This window comes from Mesoplodon bidens, assembly GCF_964165515.1.
Source record: "Mesoplodon bidens genome assembly, chromosome: 8".
NCBI lineage: Eukaryota > Metazoa > Chordata > Mammalia > Artiodactyla > Ziphiidae > Mesoplodon > Mesoplodon bidens.
In genome coordinates this window covers 103,027,321-103,045,213 of record NC_138165.1, presented here as the reverse complement: position 1 = coordinate 103,045,213, position 17,893 = coordinate 103,027,321, and the positions used below count along the sequence as shown (strand labels likewise).

General features: G+C 37.9%; 1 protein-coding gene across 3 annotated transcripts in view; it reads left to right on the top strand.

Annotated features, from left to right (window-relative positions):
* SPHKAP (SPHK1 interactor, AKAP domain containing) overlaps positions 1-17,893 on the top strand; it is a gene marked incomplete at both ends in the record, with an annotated part of 145,792 nt that overhangs the window by 121,421 nt on the left and 6,478 nt on the right. For 2 of the 3 annotated variants that reach the window (XM_081242165.1, XM_081242164.1), the window contains 4 exons: positions 10,246-10,431; positions 12,266-12,352; positions 14,510-14,562; positions 14,650-14,834. In XM_081242165.1, the coding sequence (XP_081098291.1) occupies positions 10,246-10,431; positions 12,266-12,352; positions 14,510-14,562; positions 14,650-14,834 (511 nt within the window). The remainder of the gene's footprint in view (positions 1-10,245; positions 10,432-12,265; positions 12,353-14,509; positions 14,563-14,649; positions 14,835-17,893) is intronic. The other variant, XM_081242166.1, reaches the window with a different exon arrangement.

Genomic DNA, 17,893 nt, shown 5'->3' with positions numbered 1-17,893 from the left:
GCCAATTCTTTCTAATCTGATCTATAGATTCAATGCAGTCCCATTCAAAATCCCAGCAACTTATTTTGTGGATGTTGATAAAATGATTCTAAAGTTTATGCAGAGAGGCAGAAGACCCAGAATAACCAGAATATTAAAGGAGAAAAACAAAATCAGGCTGACACTACTTGACATCAAGACTTACTACAAAGCTTACAGTAATCAAGACTGGGATACTGGTAAAAGGGTAAATAAATAGGTCAGTGGAACAGAATACAGAGCTCAGAGATAGACCCACACAGATATAGTCAACTGATCTTTGGTAAAAGATCAAAGATAATACAATAGAAAATAGATAGTTTTTTCAACAAACAATGCTGGAACAACTGGACATCCACATGCAAAGAATGAATCTAGACACAACTCTAACACCATTAGCAAAAATTAACTCAAAATAGATCATAGACCTACATGTAAAAGACAAAACTATACAACTCCTAGAAAGGAACGTAAGAGAAAATTTAGGTTACCTTGGTTTTGGCAATAACTTTTTAGATACAACACCAAAGATATGACCTATAGAAATAATTGATAAACAGGACTTCATTAAAATTAGAAACTTCTTGTTGGTGAAAGACACTGTCAAGGAGACCAGAAGATAAGCTGTGGACTGGGAGAAAATGTTCCCCAAGACCATCTCTGACAAAGGACTGTCATTCAAAATTTACAGTGGCAAAAGACTTGAACAGAATCCCCAACAAAGAAGATATACAGATGGCAAATAAGCATATGAAAAGATGCTCAATATCATATGTCATTAGGCAATTGCAAATTAAAACAAAAATAAGGTACGACTACACATCTATGAGAATGGCCCAAATCCAAAACACTGACAACACAAAATGCTGGTGAGTATGTGAAGTAACAGGGACTCACAGTCATTGCTGGTGGGAATGCAAAAATGGTACCGCTACTGTGGATTACAGTCTGGCTGTTTCTTACAAAAATAAACATACTCTTACTATATGATCCAGCAATCATGATTCTTAGTATTTACCCAAATAAGTTGAAAATGTATGTCCACACAAAACACCTGCACACAAGATTTCATGGCAGGCTTATTCATAATTGCCAAAACTTGGAAACAACCAAGACTTCCTTGAGTAGTTCAATAGATGAATAAACTCTGGAACATCAAGACAATAGAATGTTATCCAGCACTAAAAATAAATAAGCTATTAAGCCATGAAAAGACATAGGGGAAACGTAAAATGCACATTATTAAGTGAAAGGATCCAATCTGAAAAAGCTACATATTGTATGATTCCAACTATATGATGTTCTGGGAAAAGGCTAAACTGTGGAGCCAGTGAAAAGATCAGTGGCTGTGAGTGGTTTAGGATGGAGTAAAGGATGAATAGTTAGAGCACAGAGGATTTTTAAGGCAGTGAATCTATTCTGTATGATACTAAAATGGTGGATACGTGTCATTATACATTTGTCCAAATCCATAAAATGTACAACACCAAAGTGAACCCTAATGTAAATGGTGGACTGTGGGTGAAAATGGTGCATTGATTTCAGTTTATTAGTTGTGACAAATGCACCACTGGTACAGGATGTTGATAGTGGCGGAGGCTATTATGTACGTGTGTGGGCAGGGGACATGGAAACTCTCTGTTCTTTCCACTTAACTTTACTGTTAACCTAAAACTGCTTGAAAAAAAAATAAAGACTATTTAAAAAAATAAAGCTAACTAGTAATTTTTATACAACAGAATTTTAGACAATATGCCAATAGGAGATTTGCACAATAAGAAGTGTTAGCGGAAGTTCTTAGGCTGAAGGAAAATAATGTTGATTGGAAATTGGATGTACACACAGAAACAAAGAATCCCACAAATAGTAAATACAAAATATTTTGTTAATTTTAAAATTTCTTTAAGAGATAATTATTTAAAACAAAAAATATTGCTTTATGACATGAGGGACTGAAATATATGTCAATTATGGCCCAAGGGATAGGAAGAGGAAATGGAAGTGTAAAAGTCTTCCTTTCTAAGTGAATTTGTATAATGTAATCTGAAAATTGACTGTAACAAATTGATGATGCATACTGTAAACCCTGAGATAACTACTAAAATAGTAAAACAAAAAGCCAATAAGTCAATACTGGAGATAAAATGGAATGGTAGAAATTACTTAGTTAATCCAGAGAAATGCAGGAAAAGAGGGAAAAAGTAACAAAGAATAAATGGGACCAATAGAAATAGATAATAATTTAAACCCAGGCATATTGATAATTACATTATTTTTTTAATGATCAAAACACTCCAGTAAGAAGCAAAGATTGTCAGGCTGAATAAAAAGGCAAAACCCTACCATAAACCATCTATAAGAAATGTGTTTCCAATATAAAATAACCGATAGGTTAAAAGTAAAAGAATGGAAAAAGAAATATCATAAAAATGATGGAGTAGCTATATTAATATCAGATAGAATCAACTTCAGGATAAGGAATTTTGTCAGGGGAATTTTATCAGGAGTAAAGAGGGATATTTTATAATGATAGAGGGGCCAATTCATCATGAAGACATGGAAAATGTATATATGCAATCACCTAAATAATAGAACTCCAAACTATATGAAACAAAATCTGATCGAGCTGGAAGGAGAAATAGACAAATTCACAGTTACAGTTGGAAATTTCACACTCTTCTCTCAGTAACTGATAGAATAATAGACAGAAAGTCAATAAGGATACACTACAAGATTTGAGTAACATTCTCAATCAACGTGACCTAATTAACATGTACTAAGGATGCCACCAAATGGCAAAATATACATTTTTTTCAAATACACTTGAAACATTCACCAAGATGGACCATTAGGCCATTAAAAAAAAGTCTTAATAAGTTTAAAAAGAATTAAACTCATATAGAATATGTTGTCTGACCACATGGAATTAAAATAAAGATCAATAACAAAAAGATGCCTGGGAAATCCACACCCCCAAAAAATTTGAAAATATTTCTAAACTATAAGTTGGTCAAAGAATGTCACAAGGGAAATTAAAATAATTTTTTAATTGAATGCAAAGGAAAACATACCATATAAAAATTTATGTATACAGCTAAAGTGTTTAGGAAAGAAATTTATCTTTACTTTTTATTATTTTTTATTTGTTTAACATCTTTATTGGTCTATCATTGCTTTACAATGGTGTGTTAGTTTCTGCTGTACAACAAAGTGAATCAGCTATATGTATACATATACCCCATATCCCCTCCCTCTTGCATCTCCCTCCAACACTCCCTCTAGGTGGTCACAAAGCACTGAGCTGATCTCCCTGTGCTATGTGGCTGCTTCCTACTTGCTATCTATTTTACATTTGGTAGTATACGTAAGCCTATGCCACTCTCTCACTTTGTCCCAGCTTACACTTCCCCCTCCCGTGTCCTCAAGTCCATTTTCTACATCTGCGTCTTTATTCCTGTCCTGTCTCTACATTCTTCAGAACTTTTTTTTATACATTCCATATATATGTGTTAGCATACGGTATTTGTTTTTCTCTTTCTGACTTCACTCTGTATGACAGACTCTAGGTCCATCCACCTCACTACAAATAACTCAATTTCGTTTATTTTATGGCTGAGTAATATTCCACTATATATATGTGCCACATCTTCTTTATCCATTCAACTCTTGATGGACACTTAGGTTGCTTCCATGTCCTGGCTATTGTAAATAGTGCTGCAATGAACATTGTGGTTCATGACTCTCTCTGAATTATGGTTTTCTCAGGGTATATGCCCAGTAGTGGGATTGCTGGGTCATATGGTAGTTCTACTTTTAGTTTCTTAAGAAACCTCCAAACTGTTCTCCATAGTGGCTGTATCGATTTACATTCCCACCAACAGTGCAAGAGGGTTCCCTTTTCTCCACACCCTCTCCAGCATTTATTGTTTGTCGATTTTTTGATGATGGCCATTCTGACTGGTGTGAGGTGACACCTCATTGTAGTTTTGATTTGCATTTCTCTAATGATTAATGATGTTGAGCATTCTTTCATGTGTTTGTTGGCAGTCTGTATATCTTCTTTGGAGAAATGCCTATTTAAGTCTTCTGCCCATTTTTGGATTGGGTTGTTTGTTTGTTTTTTTTTTTTTATATTGAGCTGCATGAGCTGCTTGTAAATTCTGGAGATTACTCCTTTGTCAGTTGCTTCATTTGCAAATATTTTCTCCCATTCTGAGGGTTGTCTTTTCATCTTGTTTATGGTTTCTTTTGCTGTGCAAAAGCTTTTAAATTTCATTAGGTCCCATTTGTTTATTTTTGGTTTTATTTCCATTTCTCTAGGAGGTGGGTCAAAAGGATCTTGCTGTGATTTATGTCATAGAGTGTTCTGCCTATGTTTTCCTCTAAGAGTTTGATAGTGTCTGGTCTTACATTAAGTCTTTAATCCATTTTGAGTTTATTTTTGTGTATGGTGTTAGGGAGTGTTCTAATTTCATTCTTTTACATGTAACAGTCCAGTTTTCCCATCACCACTTATTGAAGAGGTTATCTTTTCTCCATTGTATATTCTTGCCTCCTTTATCAAAGATAAGGTGACCATATGTGCGTGGGTTTATCTCTGGGCATTCTATCCTGTTCCATTGATCTATATTTCTGTTTTTGTGCCAGCACTCTACTGTCTTGATTACTGCAGCCTTGTAGTATAGTCTGAAGTCAGGGAGCCTGATTCCTCCAGCTCCATTTTTCTTTCTCAAGATTGCTTTCGCTATTTGGGGTCTTTTGTGTTTCCATACAAATTGTGAATTTTTTTATTCTAGTTCTGTGAAAAATGTCATTAGTAGTTTGATAGGGATTGCATTGAATCTGTTGATTGCCTTGGGTAGTATAGTCATTTTCACAATGTTGATTCTTCCAATGCAAAAACATGGTATATCTCTCCATCTGTTTGTACCATCTTTAATTTCTTTCATCAGTGTCTTATAATTTTCTGCATACAGGTCTTCTGTCTCCTTAGGTAGGTTTTTTCCTAGGTATTTTATTCTTTCTGTTACAGTGGTAAATGGGAGTGTTTCCTTAATTTGTCTTTCAGATTTTTCATCATTAGTGTATAGGAATGCAAGAGATTTCTGTGCATTAACTTTGTATCCTGCTACTTTACCAAGTTCATTGATTAGCTCTACTAGTTTTCTGGTAGCATCTTTAGGATTCTCTATGTATAGCATCGTGTCATCTGCAAACAGGGACAGCTTTACTTCTTTTCTGATTTGGATTCCTTTTATTTCTTCTTCTTCTCTGATTGCTGTGGCTAAAACTTCCAAAACTATGTTGCATAATAATGGTGAGACTGGACAACCTTGTCTTGTTCCTGATCTTAGTGGAAATGGTTTCAGTTTTTCACCATTGAGAACAATGTTGGCTGAGGGTTTTTCATATATGGCCTTTATTATGTTGAGGTAAGTTCCCTCTATGCCTGCTTTCTGGAGGGTTTTTATCATAAATGGGTGTTGAATTTTGTGGAAAGCTTTTTCTGCATCTATTGAGATGATCATATGGTTTTTCTCCTTCAATTTGTTAATATGGTTTATCACATTGATTGATTTTCATATATTGAAGAATCCTTGCATTCCTGTGATAAACCCCACTTGATCATGGTGTATGATCCTTTGAATGTGCTGTTGGATTCTGTTTGCTAGGATTTTGGTGAGGATTTTTGCGTCTATGTTCATCAGTGATATTGGCCTGTAGTTTTCTTTCTTTGTGACATCTTTGTCTGGTTTTGGATTCAGGGTGATGGTGGCCTCATAGAATGAGTTTGGGAGTGTTCCTCCCTTTGCTATATTTTGGAAGAATTTGAGAAGGATGGGTGTTAGCTCTTCTCTAAATGTTTGGTAGAATTCACCTGTGAAGCCGTCTGGTCCTGAGCTTTTTTTTGTGGGAAGATTTTTAATCACAGTCTCAAATTCAATGCTTGTGAGTGGTCTGTTTTTATTTTCTGTTTCCTCCTCGTTCAGTCTGGGAAAAATGAACAAACCTATAAATTTCTCTCAAAAGAAAATGGAAACTAGTGTTTTAGATATAATCACTATTCATTCTGAATCTCTAGTTATGTGACATGGGATATGAGACTTACTGTAAATAGAGAGGGAAATTGAGATAAAATAAAATATACTGACAGATTCATTTTTAAGCTAGATGTTTAATGTCAATCACTGAGATTTAACTTCTGATTTAGTAAGAAATATCCTATAATGAATTTTTTAATAACGTAAGGTCCTAATTCAGTAAGGAATTAGTCCAGGAAATTATTTTTTAGCCAAGTAAACAAATGGTTTAGGAGCCCTCCCCTTTGTGCTGAGTACTTGCCTCATTTCCACTTTGGGGAATATGTATATTGTTTCTATTTGTCATCAGTGAACTAACTTATCTTTCATTTGAATTTAGTTAAGTTCAGTGAATGTTCCTTTGGCTACATCCATTATTCCCCTTTCTATCTGCTCAATTTATAAAAATCTCAACATTTTTGAAAGAAAAATCAAGCTTATTAAGGATCTCTTTCCACCAAATGTTAGCAACAGATCACACTAGAAACAGCCACACCTCAAAACAGCACCTGTACAGATACTTTGAAAAGGAATCTTAGGGACAAGATTTGGTGTGATATTACCTATGTAATTCATTCACATATCAAGGGGATATTTAATCACACCCCAAAAAATATACATTTGAAACTCTACACTCTATACTAGAACTCATTTTAACAAATATTGTAAAAAGTACAACCATTTTTGGAGAAAGGATAACAGTACTAATTCTAAGATTGAGGAAAATTATGTAGATCTTTCTGTAACCGATCAAGTGTTTTGCATAAAAGTGATCAAGTGTCTTAAGTTGTATTTCCTGGGGACAGACCTTGAGAAGGAGAGTTCAGGCCAATATATATAATTTGTTAAGGAATGCTCGCCAGAGAAAAGTGTACATACATGGGTAAGGAGGAAGGAAAGACAAGTGTGGACAGAAGGAGATGGTCTCCCCCAAATATGTTTGCACCTGAGGGCACAGCGCATCCTATAGGAAGCCCTGAAGCTGGGATTGTCTGTCATGTTTAGTGCAAATTGAGGCAAGGGTGGACTTTTGTATCTCTGTGTCAGCTGGTCATTGTGTTGCTCACTGGGATAGGGTATAACCCTGGCAAGGCAATTCCCAATCTGAGGACAGCTCTCTGTGTGGACTGGCAACTGCCATTACTCTCTACAGCCAGTGCACAAGGGCCAAGTAAAGCATTCCAGTCTCCACTCACCGAGTTACCATATTTTTCATTGTCAACTGAGAAATACACTCTTGCTTTTTGTCTGCAAAAATGTCCTTCTCTTTATGCTATTAGTTTTTGATGAGCTTATGGAGAAAAGTTTCCATGAATCTGTTCACATTTCTGTACATTTGGCTTCCTGAGCAAAGAGCACTGGCACCTGGACTGAAGGTTGATCAAATACTAACCCTGAAGATAGAGACTTCTAAAGAGATACAGTGGTTCATTTCCCTGGAGCTATTTAATTACATTCCAGGGTAGTGACATCTCCTCCTCTCCGCAGAAAAGATTTGAATGTGTTTATAATCTAGAGCAAAGTGCTCTCTCCTCCATCATCTCTCTCTCTCTCTCCCTTCTCTCCCTGGAGAAAAAGAGAGGCAGATGTGTCCAGGCATGATAACTTTGAGGTTCCTCTCCTGTGGTGCAAACCTCACTACAGGTGCAATGTGCAGTAGGGAATTGGGGCACAGAGAATGAATGCAAGCTGCTCTGTGAGAAAAGAAATTGTCTGATCTCTAATCCAGAGCACTTGTGTGTGTGTGTGTGTGTGAGTGTGTGTCACTGTGCCAGGCAAACAAATGGAAAGTCAAGCTTATTAAAAACCTGCTTTCACCAAGTGTTAGCAGTACAGTGTGATAGAAACTGCCACACCTCAATACTGTACTTATTCAGAATGCTGTTAGCTTGCAAGAAAGATCTTTCTCAGATCTTTCCACATAAGACTTAACAGGTAGGACTATCTAAATTTGAATATCGTTCTACTTCTGAAGCTAGGCGATTTTAACAATAACATATTCATCTAAAAAATATTTAATGTGTTCACAGCTCTACTACAAATACATAAAAAAGTATAAAAGCTCTTAATAATGTATGGTATATACACTAGAATGCAAACTAGGAAGCATTAAGTGCTACCGAAAAGAAAGAAAACAGAAAAATTGCTTTGATCATTCAAGAGAGAGATGACCCTAGTGAGGGAGATTAAGGATAAGGTGAGATCATCTTGGCTAAGGAATGGTAAGAAACAAGGATCAGGAAAGAATGTTATTAGACTAATGATTCTTAATGAATTATATAATTTACTATTAAAGAATAATGTATACTTACATACCAAGCACTAAGATAAATGCATTAAATGATTTTATTTTCTAGCTTATTTCTTCCAAAAACCATTATGAGGTTAGTATTCTTATTTTTCTTGGAAAATTTTATTAACTTGTCCAAGTTAAATAGATGACACGTGGTAGAAGTGGAAGCTACAGCACTGGACTGCAGGAACAGTGCTCAAAGCACCCTGGTCTCCAGCATTTGATCAGAGGAAGCAATGGGGCAAAGATGAAGAGGCAGGAAATTTGTGGCACATTTGAGGAGCAGCAGAGAGTCTGGTTTTACTCAGTAATGAACTAGAGTCAGACAGATAAAACTGGATAGGCAAGGGAAGACCGTGAAGAAAGAGTTTAGCTTTAGGAAGTTCTTGAAGGTTTTTGACAAGAAAGGCCAAAGATATACCTTGAGAACATTAATTAACATTAACCTGGCATATGTGTGAAGAACGTTTTGAAAGAGGAAGAATAGTTGTGGCTGAACTGTTAGGAGGCCGACACAATATAGTCCAGGCAAGAAGTCAAGGTTCAGTGCCCAGGAGTCTCAAAACTTGAGATGTGATGTCTGGTACCAACTCCTGTTGTAACTACAGGTAAATCATTCCACCTCACTGGGCTTTAGCATCGTAACCTACAGGAAATCTGTGAGGTTCCTTCCAAATCTAAATTCTAGAAATTTAGAAAGACCTAAATTAACATAACTTCCTGAGCACCGAGACAGAGATAAGTATGTGAGAGAAACTTTAGAGATGGAACTGAAAAACATAGCAAATGATTGAATGTAAAGGTCAAGGAGAAATCAGAAGTTTTCTGCAAGATTTTAAGCCCAGACACTCCGAAAAGTCAATGAAATAAGAAATACAGGAAGAGGATGGGAAGGCAATTAGAATTTGGTTTATATAGATTGATTCTGAGATGTTAGTGAGACAGATTGGAGATGTTCCGAAGACCAACTGAGGAAAAGAGCCCCAGAATCAGGAAGAGGGACCCTGCCTGGAGCTCAGATTTGGAAGCTATTTTCACAGGCAGAATAGATGAGACTGCTTAGGGACAGACTGGAAAAGAGGGCAGTGAATCAATCAGAGCTGGCTATACTATGTTTAAAGGACAAAGAGAGAACCAGCTTCCAGGCATGGAGTGTCCAGAAAGGCAGAAATTCATGGGAAGCCAACGAGGAAAGGTTTCAAAGAAAAAAGCTTGTTAGATCAGAGGTTAAATGCTTGATATAAAAAGGTGCTCATACAGAAAAGTGATGCTGATATAAATCAGAGGTTTCAGAGGGAGAGAATGTGGTAAAAAAAAAAAAAAGGTGGCTGCAAGTGCAAAATATGTATAGAGGCATTTACAGGCAAGATAGTTTGGTAAACCACTAGAACTGGGCTGGGTGTTTTTCTCCCAGCATGGTCCACATACAACTTACATTAGAATCATGTGGGGTGGTTGTTTAAAATGCAGGTTTCTGGGCCTTCCTGCAGAACCCCTGAATCGTAATCTCAGGGGAAGGATGCTCTGGGTATCTTTATTTTAAACACCACTGGCCTTCAATAATTCTTATGTATGCAGGCCAGGTTGCTTCAACATGTTTTTTAAATGAACGGAGGGAGTCAGTAGAAAGAGATCAAATGAAGAAATAAGAAAGCTGGTAGAGAGTAATCCTGAAAAGGCAAAATGGGACCTACGGCATCAGCAGAGGATTAGCCTAAAAGAAGGATTCCATCTATGTCCTAGGACATCCTGCTCACTATGGCAGAGATCCATGCTCAACAGAGCATGCAGTGAGGTTCCCCTGAAAAGGTCAGTCTTGTGCCTGCACTCTTAGTAATATCTTACCATCTACAGTGACAGCCTTGATGCCAGAGATGTACCAGAGGCTGAAGTCTCAACAGAAGGCAGAGCCCCCGATGAGTTCTCCAACCCTCCTGGCAGCAGTGGAGAGAGCACGGACAGTTGGTCCCAGCTCGCCAATGAGGAAGACAACCCAGATGACACCAGCAGCTTCCTGCAGCTCAGTGAGCGATCCATGAGGTACCTGCTCTTTAAATGACTTACCAGGGAAGTAGGTCTCAATACAGATTCCAGAAATGCATTTTAATCATTCTCTGCAAAGGGTCCCTAATAGCACAAAAAGGAAAGACTGCCAGTCATAATTTGTGCTGAGAGCTATCTTAATATCCAGTTATGGTTTCAATTAGCTTGGCCAAGGTTGAGAGTCATCTGTGTTCCCTTCTCTGCAAGCTCCAGCTAGTGCATTCAATGATGACAACTGTGAGTTTTTAAATAAGAGCTGATATTACACCTGGTGTGTTTGATACTTTCTTTCTGGTTCATTTGTATTTCAGATGCAAGACAGGCTGGGTTTACATGAGGCGTTTCCATACTGTGTTGTGTTGTTTGGCCTGACTGTTCCTCCCCTTTCTCTGCCTGCCTTCTGTATTGTTGCTCTAGAAAAGCTAGAGAGGTGCTAAAGAGAGATCAGATTTGGGAGGACCTGAGCCAATCAGGAGACATAAACTAAAAACTAGTCCTTTGTGAGGTGAGAATGAAAAGAATCTTCATGTTTCTACCCTAAATCTTATTTGATACTGGGTCAACAAGTCCACAGATTTTCCAGAAAGGCCAATTGGAAAATGGACTTCTGATGCATCTGGCTGTATGGCTCCTTGAAAATTTTACTTCTGATAGTTCAGTCTGTTTAGACTTAGGGAAATTTCACAATGTTAAATGATTTATCTAAAATTTCAAAAACTGGTGGGAAATGTTATCCTATAGAGATAAAAAGCAAGGAGAATTTGAATCTCTGGACTTAGCATAAGTTTATACAGTTAATTATCTCCAGAGCAATTACCTCAGATTTCAATCAGTGAGTACATTCAGTACCCCACACGAAAACCAAGACAGGAATTTGAAATGAGGGGATTTAGTTGCTTATTCATGGAACTCCTGAGGGAAGACTGTCCCATTACACGATACCCCAGCACTCACGCTTTGAAAACCTTACATGGAAGAGACGTCATTGGAAAATAGAGAAGGTATGAGGAAATATAGTGAGTTTGGTGAAATTGGATGCATTCCATTTTGCAAGTACAGACAGAACCTAAAAATGGGCTCAACTCTTCTGTGTTTCAGTAAACAAATTCCAGGCTAGTAACTAGACAATATGTTGATTGTGCATCCTACAAAAATGTTGCAACATGTGATCCCTCCTTCTCTACAACACACAAAGTATCAGGTGTTGCTCCTTCTCAAAGATTTTAAGATAAAGGAGTTATAAAACTTTGGCATTGCCCAACTTTGTACTTGTAAATTCTGTAGTCCCTCAGGAAAAAAATGAGACAAATGCATATCCTATAGAATATCCCTGACAAAAACCCCCTGAATGGCAAGGGGAAAAGAGAACATGCATTGCTGGTTTCTGTCAAAAGCCAAGAAGCAGGCAGATAAGCATTCCCATATCTTCCCCCTCAGCCAGCATTCTCAGAAGTATCTTAGTCTCTGGAGGTATACTCAAGGAGACTCTTGCTGATGGATAAACATCCTTACTGTCACTAGGATGGGGAAGAAAGGAGTCATGCTGATTGTCACCCACTAGGTGTTATCCACCAGGTATGACCACTGCAGAAATTGTGAAACATTGATGATGATGATGATGATGATGATGATTGGCTTGAGCTAAAAATGCCTTTTGTTGTGTTTTCACCTGATTTGGTCAGAAATAAACATCAATTTAGGAGTCCTAGACACTAAGCAGTATTCTTCTGGGGACCAAAGGAAAAACCTCTTAGAATGGTGGAACATCAGTGTCAGCAGTGTGGCCAGGTGGTGGAGACTGGCATTAATATGTAAACTTTTGCTTTGTCAGCAATGGCAACAGTAGTGCCACTAGCAGTCTTGGCATTATGGACCTGGACATTTATCAGGAAAGCATGCCATCTTCTCTCATGATTAAGTAAGTAGCCACTGAGATGCAGTGATTGTGAGACCACTACTTGATTCCATCTGGCAATCATTTTGATCATTCAGGTTGTTCCTGACCACTGGTTTCATCATGTCTGTCCTGCTGAGGTTCCCAGACGTGTATGGTTTCATGTCCCTGGAGTAAGAGCTCAGGCCTGCAGTAGCCACAACCTTCCCACCACCTGCCTTCTGGATTTCAAATCTGCCCCTCTAATATAATCGTTTTGGATAAAGCTTTTCCATATAATCAGACATATATGTCATTTTACCTAGTTGGACACAGAGAAACAAAAATCCATTTAAATTGTACTATGCCAACCAGCAAAGACTATCGTTCAATAGAATATAAAGGCTTTTCCTTTACTTGTAGACACCTGGGATTATTGCCACTAATGAGTCTAATACCAAATGGCACCATGGTGGAATGTGTCATTTTTACATATGCCCCCCACAAGATGAGGACCTTCTAAAAGACCAAGGGGAAAAAGTACAATATGTGTGTCATAAAATATGGTGCATAAAGGGAGAGCAATATGAGGTCAGGACTATATCTAGAGTTTGTGATTGTCCTGGAAAATTAAATGAATTGAAACCTATTTTTGACCATTATGACTTATTATCTGGAGATTTCTGAAATTTCAGAAAAATGAAAATGAAGTATAGGACTAAAGTTGCTCCCTGATCTATTTTTTCAATTATTATCTATAGCTAAACCATTTTTATTTCACTATTTAATCAGGTATCCTGCCTGCGGGAATATTTCTCAGTGATTAAAGGTTGCAGTGCATTCTTTATTGTTCCACACAGCCATCATTCACAGGTAGAGATGAACATAAACATTATCTTGGGTTTGTTTTGTTTTCTAAAGGAGGCAAAACAAACAAAAACACTTTGGGGTAAATTTATTTTTCTCCTACAGGAAACATTTGTTTAGGTATTTTGTCCATCTTTCTCCCCAGTATGAGCCTAGGACCCCACAGACTACAGATAGAGAAAACCAAGATCACCTGTACCCATATCAGCATCCTGCAGCTCCATAGTAGTAGAAATTGTATCTACTATATGTCATTTCACTTATGTCACTTGGATAGAGATCTAGCAGAAAATCTAGACCCTTGGGAAATTGGCCATCCTTCTACAAATAATTAGGTGCTCATGAAAGAACAATTACACTTTCTCTAGACATCAGGAATACAATGGAATTAGCCAGATCTTAGCAGTAACAGAGAATATAAGGGAGAATCCTCTCACATAGAGACACATTTTTAAGAGTACCTGCAGTTTAATTTCTAGACAAGACAAAAATACAGAACAACCATGGGCTTCCCAAGATGGTCACTTCCTTTCAGCTGTTGGGTCATATACTCTTATTTTTAAAGCATTAACTGAGTCCTCCCACTATTTACAAATCTCCCTAATAAGTACTCACTATGTGAAAGCACTTCAGATGTTGAACATGACTATATTTAATGAAATCCTCACTTCCATTATGAGTATCTAGTTCTAAACCACCCCCAGCCTACTACATCTTCCCAGTAAAAAGAAAGAAAAAGAAAATTTTCAACTAATTGAGATATTTTGTCACTCTTCTTAAGTTCTAAAGTTTGTGATTGTCTTTTCCCTTATTTCAGGTCAAAGAACCAAGTATAGGTAGAAAAATATTTTCCTAAATGAAAATGCCAGTTTATGTTGTTATCGTAGTGTAGAAAAATATCATTGTCTCAAGATGGAAATATATGGTTCTGTAAATGACAAGCAAATACAGAAGAAGGATAAATCCTCAGATCTGATCTAGTTACCTACAAAATCCTTCCTTGATTGTTCAAACCTGTGAAGGTTTATGGAAAGGAGGTCGAGAAGAAGAAAAGTTTTCATCTCTCAGAGTCTCCCACACCAATTATCCCAACTAAAATCATGCAGTTTATCTAGCCTTTATTTTAGGGGTAATGTTATTCATTGCAGACCCAGTAGTCCTACTTAATAGCCACGTTGACATTTCCCTAGTATTTGTGTAGTTTATTCCACAAAAACAATAAATATATGAAACTTCAGAAGCTTTTAGATCAATAAGACCCATCACCTCATCTAGCATTTACAGCTTGCTCTTCCTTAAACATTACCAACCATATATTGTTGTTTTCTCCCAAAGTGAATTAGTAGAAGAAAACGAGATTCTTAAAGGACAGGCAGAAAACATAGAGGGTAAGCCACGTTCCCATAATTTTGAGACAAAATTTGCCTGTGATCTTCGTATGGAAAGTATAATAAGGCAGTTGTGTCTGTATTCAGAACGTGCCTCTGGAATGCCAGTGGGAAAGGCCAGCCGCCAGGGGAGCCTGCTGGTGATCAACTTTGACCTGGAGCCAGAATGTCCTGACACTGAGCTTCGAGCCACTCTGCAGTGGATAGCCGCCTCTGAACTCGGGATCCCCACTATCTACTTTAAGAAATCTCAAGAAAACAGAATCGAAAAGGTACCGTGTTTCCTGCTTGTATATCATAATGCTTTGTGTTTTATCCCTGCTTAAAACTCAGTAAATGCCCAGTTAACGCATTTAAATTTTTTCCTTGACTTTTCACCTTAAAATTGTGATTAGAACTTTGAAACCTTCCACCTGCATAAATATAATAATGATAATTCTTTGACCATCAGTTTGTCTTAGCTAGTTGGTGATGATGAGAAAGTAAATTGAGGAGATGGAATATTTTTCTAAGAGTCTTATTTTTGTGTGTGTTTCCTCACTCTGGAACCAACCTCTTCATAACATTCATTTAAATAAAAAGTAGAGAAGGAAAGGCAAAAAGGATTCTTCAGTTAATTTTAAGTCAATCAAAAGGGAGGCTATCTGGTGAACCTAATCTAATCCAATGAACCCATTAAAAGCAGAGAGATTTCTCTGGCTAGTGGCAGAAGTACGACAGACTGACAGCATGAGAGCATGAAGGGACTGCATGACAAGAAATTGGGCAGCTTCTAGAAGCTGAGAGTGGACCTCAGCCAATAATCAGCAATGTGAGGCCACCCTGATAATTAAACTATGGCATGACGTCAAAGAGAAGGCATTTTTAATTCCCTATGGGACAGATTTGCATTGGATGGGCTTTCTCATTATTATTCTCCACCTAGAAATATAAAGCTAAGAAATGGATCCCTAGCCAACATCTAAATTAATAGCAACTCTCACTCTAACTCCCTTTCTCTAAGACCAACCACTTACTGTTACAGAATCTCAGTTATTAAGGTTAAAGCAAGAATCCATCTACCATTGTCTTCAAGCTCAATTTTCCATAATTTAAAAGTATGTTTTTAAAAAAATTCAAATTAATAATAACGTTGTTATATTGGTTTTCTATTTCTGTGTAACAAACTGTCACAAATTTACTAACTTAAAACAACAATACCCAGCTCTGTTGTCAGAAGTTTGGGCGAATTCCATGCTCTCTATTGAGGGATTTACAAGGCAGAACTCAACATGTCAGCCTGGCTGGGTGGGCACTTATCTGGAAACTGTAGAGAGAAATGTGCTTCCGAGCTTGTTAGGGTTGTTGTCCTAACTGAGTTCCTTGTGGTTGTAGGACTGAAGTCCCCATTTCCTTGTTGACTATTGGCTGAGGTCCACTCTCAGCTTCTAGAAGCTGCCCAATTCCTTGCCACACAGTCCCTTCATGCCCTCATGTTGTCAGTCTCTCTTACTTCTTCTGTCACTAGCCAGAGAAAACTCTCTGCTTTTAATGGGTTCATTGGATTAGATTAGGTTCACCAGATAGTCTCCCTTTTGATTGACTCAAAATTAACTGAAGAATCCCTTTTGCCATTTAAGATAACATAATAAGGGCATAATTATCTCATTCTATTCATAGTACTGAGGATTAGGGCAGAAAATCTTGGAAGCTGCTTCAGGATACTGCTTATCACTGCCGCTGTGCCTTTTTTTTTTTTTTTTGCGGTACGCGGGCCTCTCACTGTTGTGGCCTCTCCCGTTGCGGAGCACAGGCTCCGGACGCGCAGGCTCAGTGGCCATGGCTCACGGGCCCGGCTGCTCCGCGGCATGTGGGATCTTCCCGGACCGGGGCACGAACCCGTGTCCCCTGCATCGGCAGGCGGACTCTCAACCACTGCGCCACCAGGGAAGCCCCCCACTGTGCCTTTTTTAATGTCTAATAGTCACTTCCACATAGTCATTATACTTGTTTCTCAACAACGCTGTGAAAAGAGCAGAATGGATATTATTGTCCCTTTTTTACTGATGAGCAACTCAGTACTCAGAAGCTAGTCCATGAGAGAGTCCTCAGATAGTGATATTTGAGCCTAGTGGTAGAACCCCACTTTCTCCACAGATACCTGTCAGTAGTGTGTCTCTCTCAAGTTAGATTGCCTTTGAGTTACAATCTAGACATTTTTAAATGTGTAACTGCATTTTAACCCTCACTGCCAGAATCCTACAGCCTGAAATTAAAGGGCCTCTACCCTTTTGCTCAGGCACATGGTAATTAGAAGAGCGTATCTATTTCTGCATCCCCAGCCAATGGGATTGGCTACTGAAAAAAATCGAGAAGGAGACCTAGTTTATTTTCCATGCCCTCTTCCTCTTCAGCCTCTCTCTCCAGCCAGTAATTCATATTTCTCTTCAGGCTTAGAACTGCCTACAGCTCTACGCTCTCTGAATCTAGATACGATCCTATGCTTGGCATACCTTTATTTGCAAGGTGATGAGTGATTTGCTATTTAATAAATTTTCCTTCTACCTTACCATCCAGCCTGCCTAGTGCAAAGAATGCAGTGAAAGAGCACTTCACTTTTGACCCCTCCCTCCTGCCATACACAATCCCAAGACCCCCTGCCATGGGGAGGAGAACAAGAACATTCTCAGCCAGAGTACATTCTCAGTTTCCTGGAAAAATGAAAGGCAGTTTGGTTTCCAAATTTATCTCGAGCCTCTCCCTGAATAAAAGCATTACCTCGTGCATTTTCAGATGGTCTCTTAATGAAGTAGATTTTTATACAATCCACCATTTTGAAGAAACAATGTAACACTCTGTGTGAATATATGTCTCATAAATTCCCCTTAGATGAAAGGACAAGGAATATGTCATTAACACCTTAATTATGTACGTGATGCTTTGACACGATATTTATTTATCCCCACTGATGTTCAGTTCTCAAAGAGGATGCCTGTCTTTGCTCATAACTATTTTTCTGAGAATATAAATGTTCCACTAGTGTTATCAAGATAAACATTAATGATGTTTCACTCCTATTTAGCATTAGTTCAAGGAGGTTATTTCCAAGTAATGTAATTTTAAGGACTGAATCTTCTAACAGTTTTTTTCCGAGTCACTTAGGGTTCTCTCCACATAGTGGCTTCTCCATAAAAGGGCACTGCCTGTGCCCAGTTCTATGACAGAACTTGTGAAATAAAGCAAAACCTTATGCAAAATTTTGACATCCTTTCTTTTATCGATAGCACATTTGAAGACCTCATTCTGATTGTTTTCAAATTAGCCAGGAAGTTAAGTGGCCATTTTCAAGTGG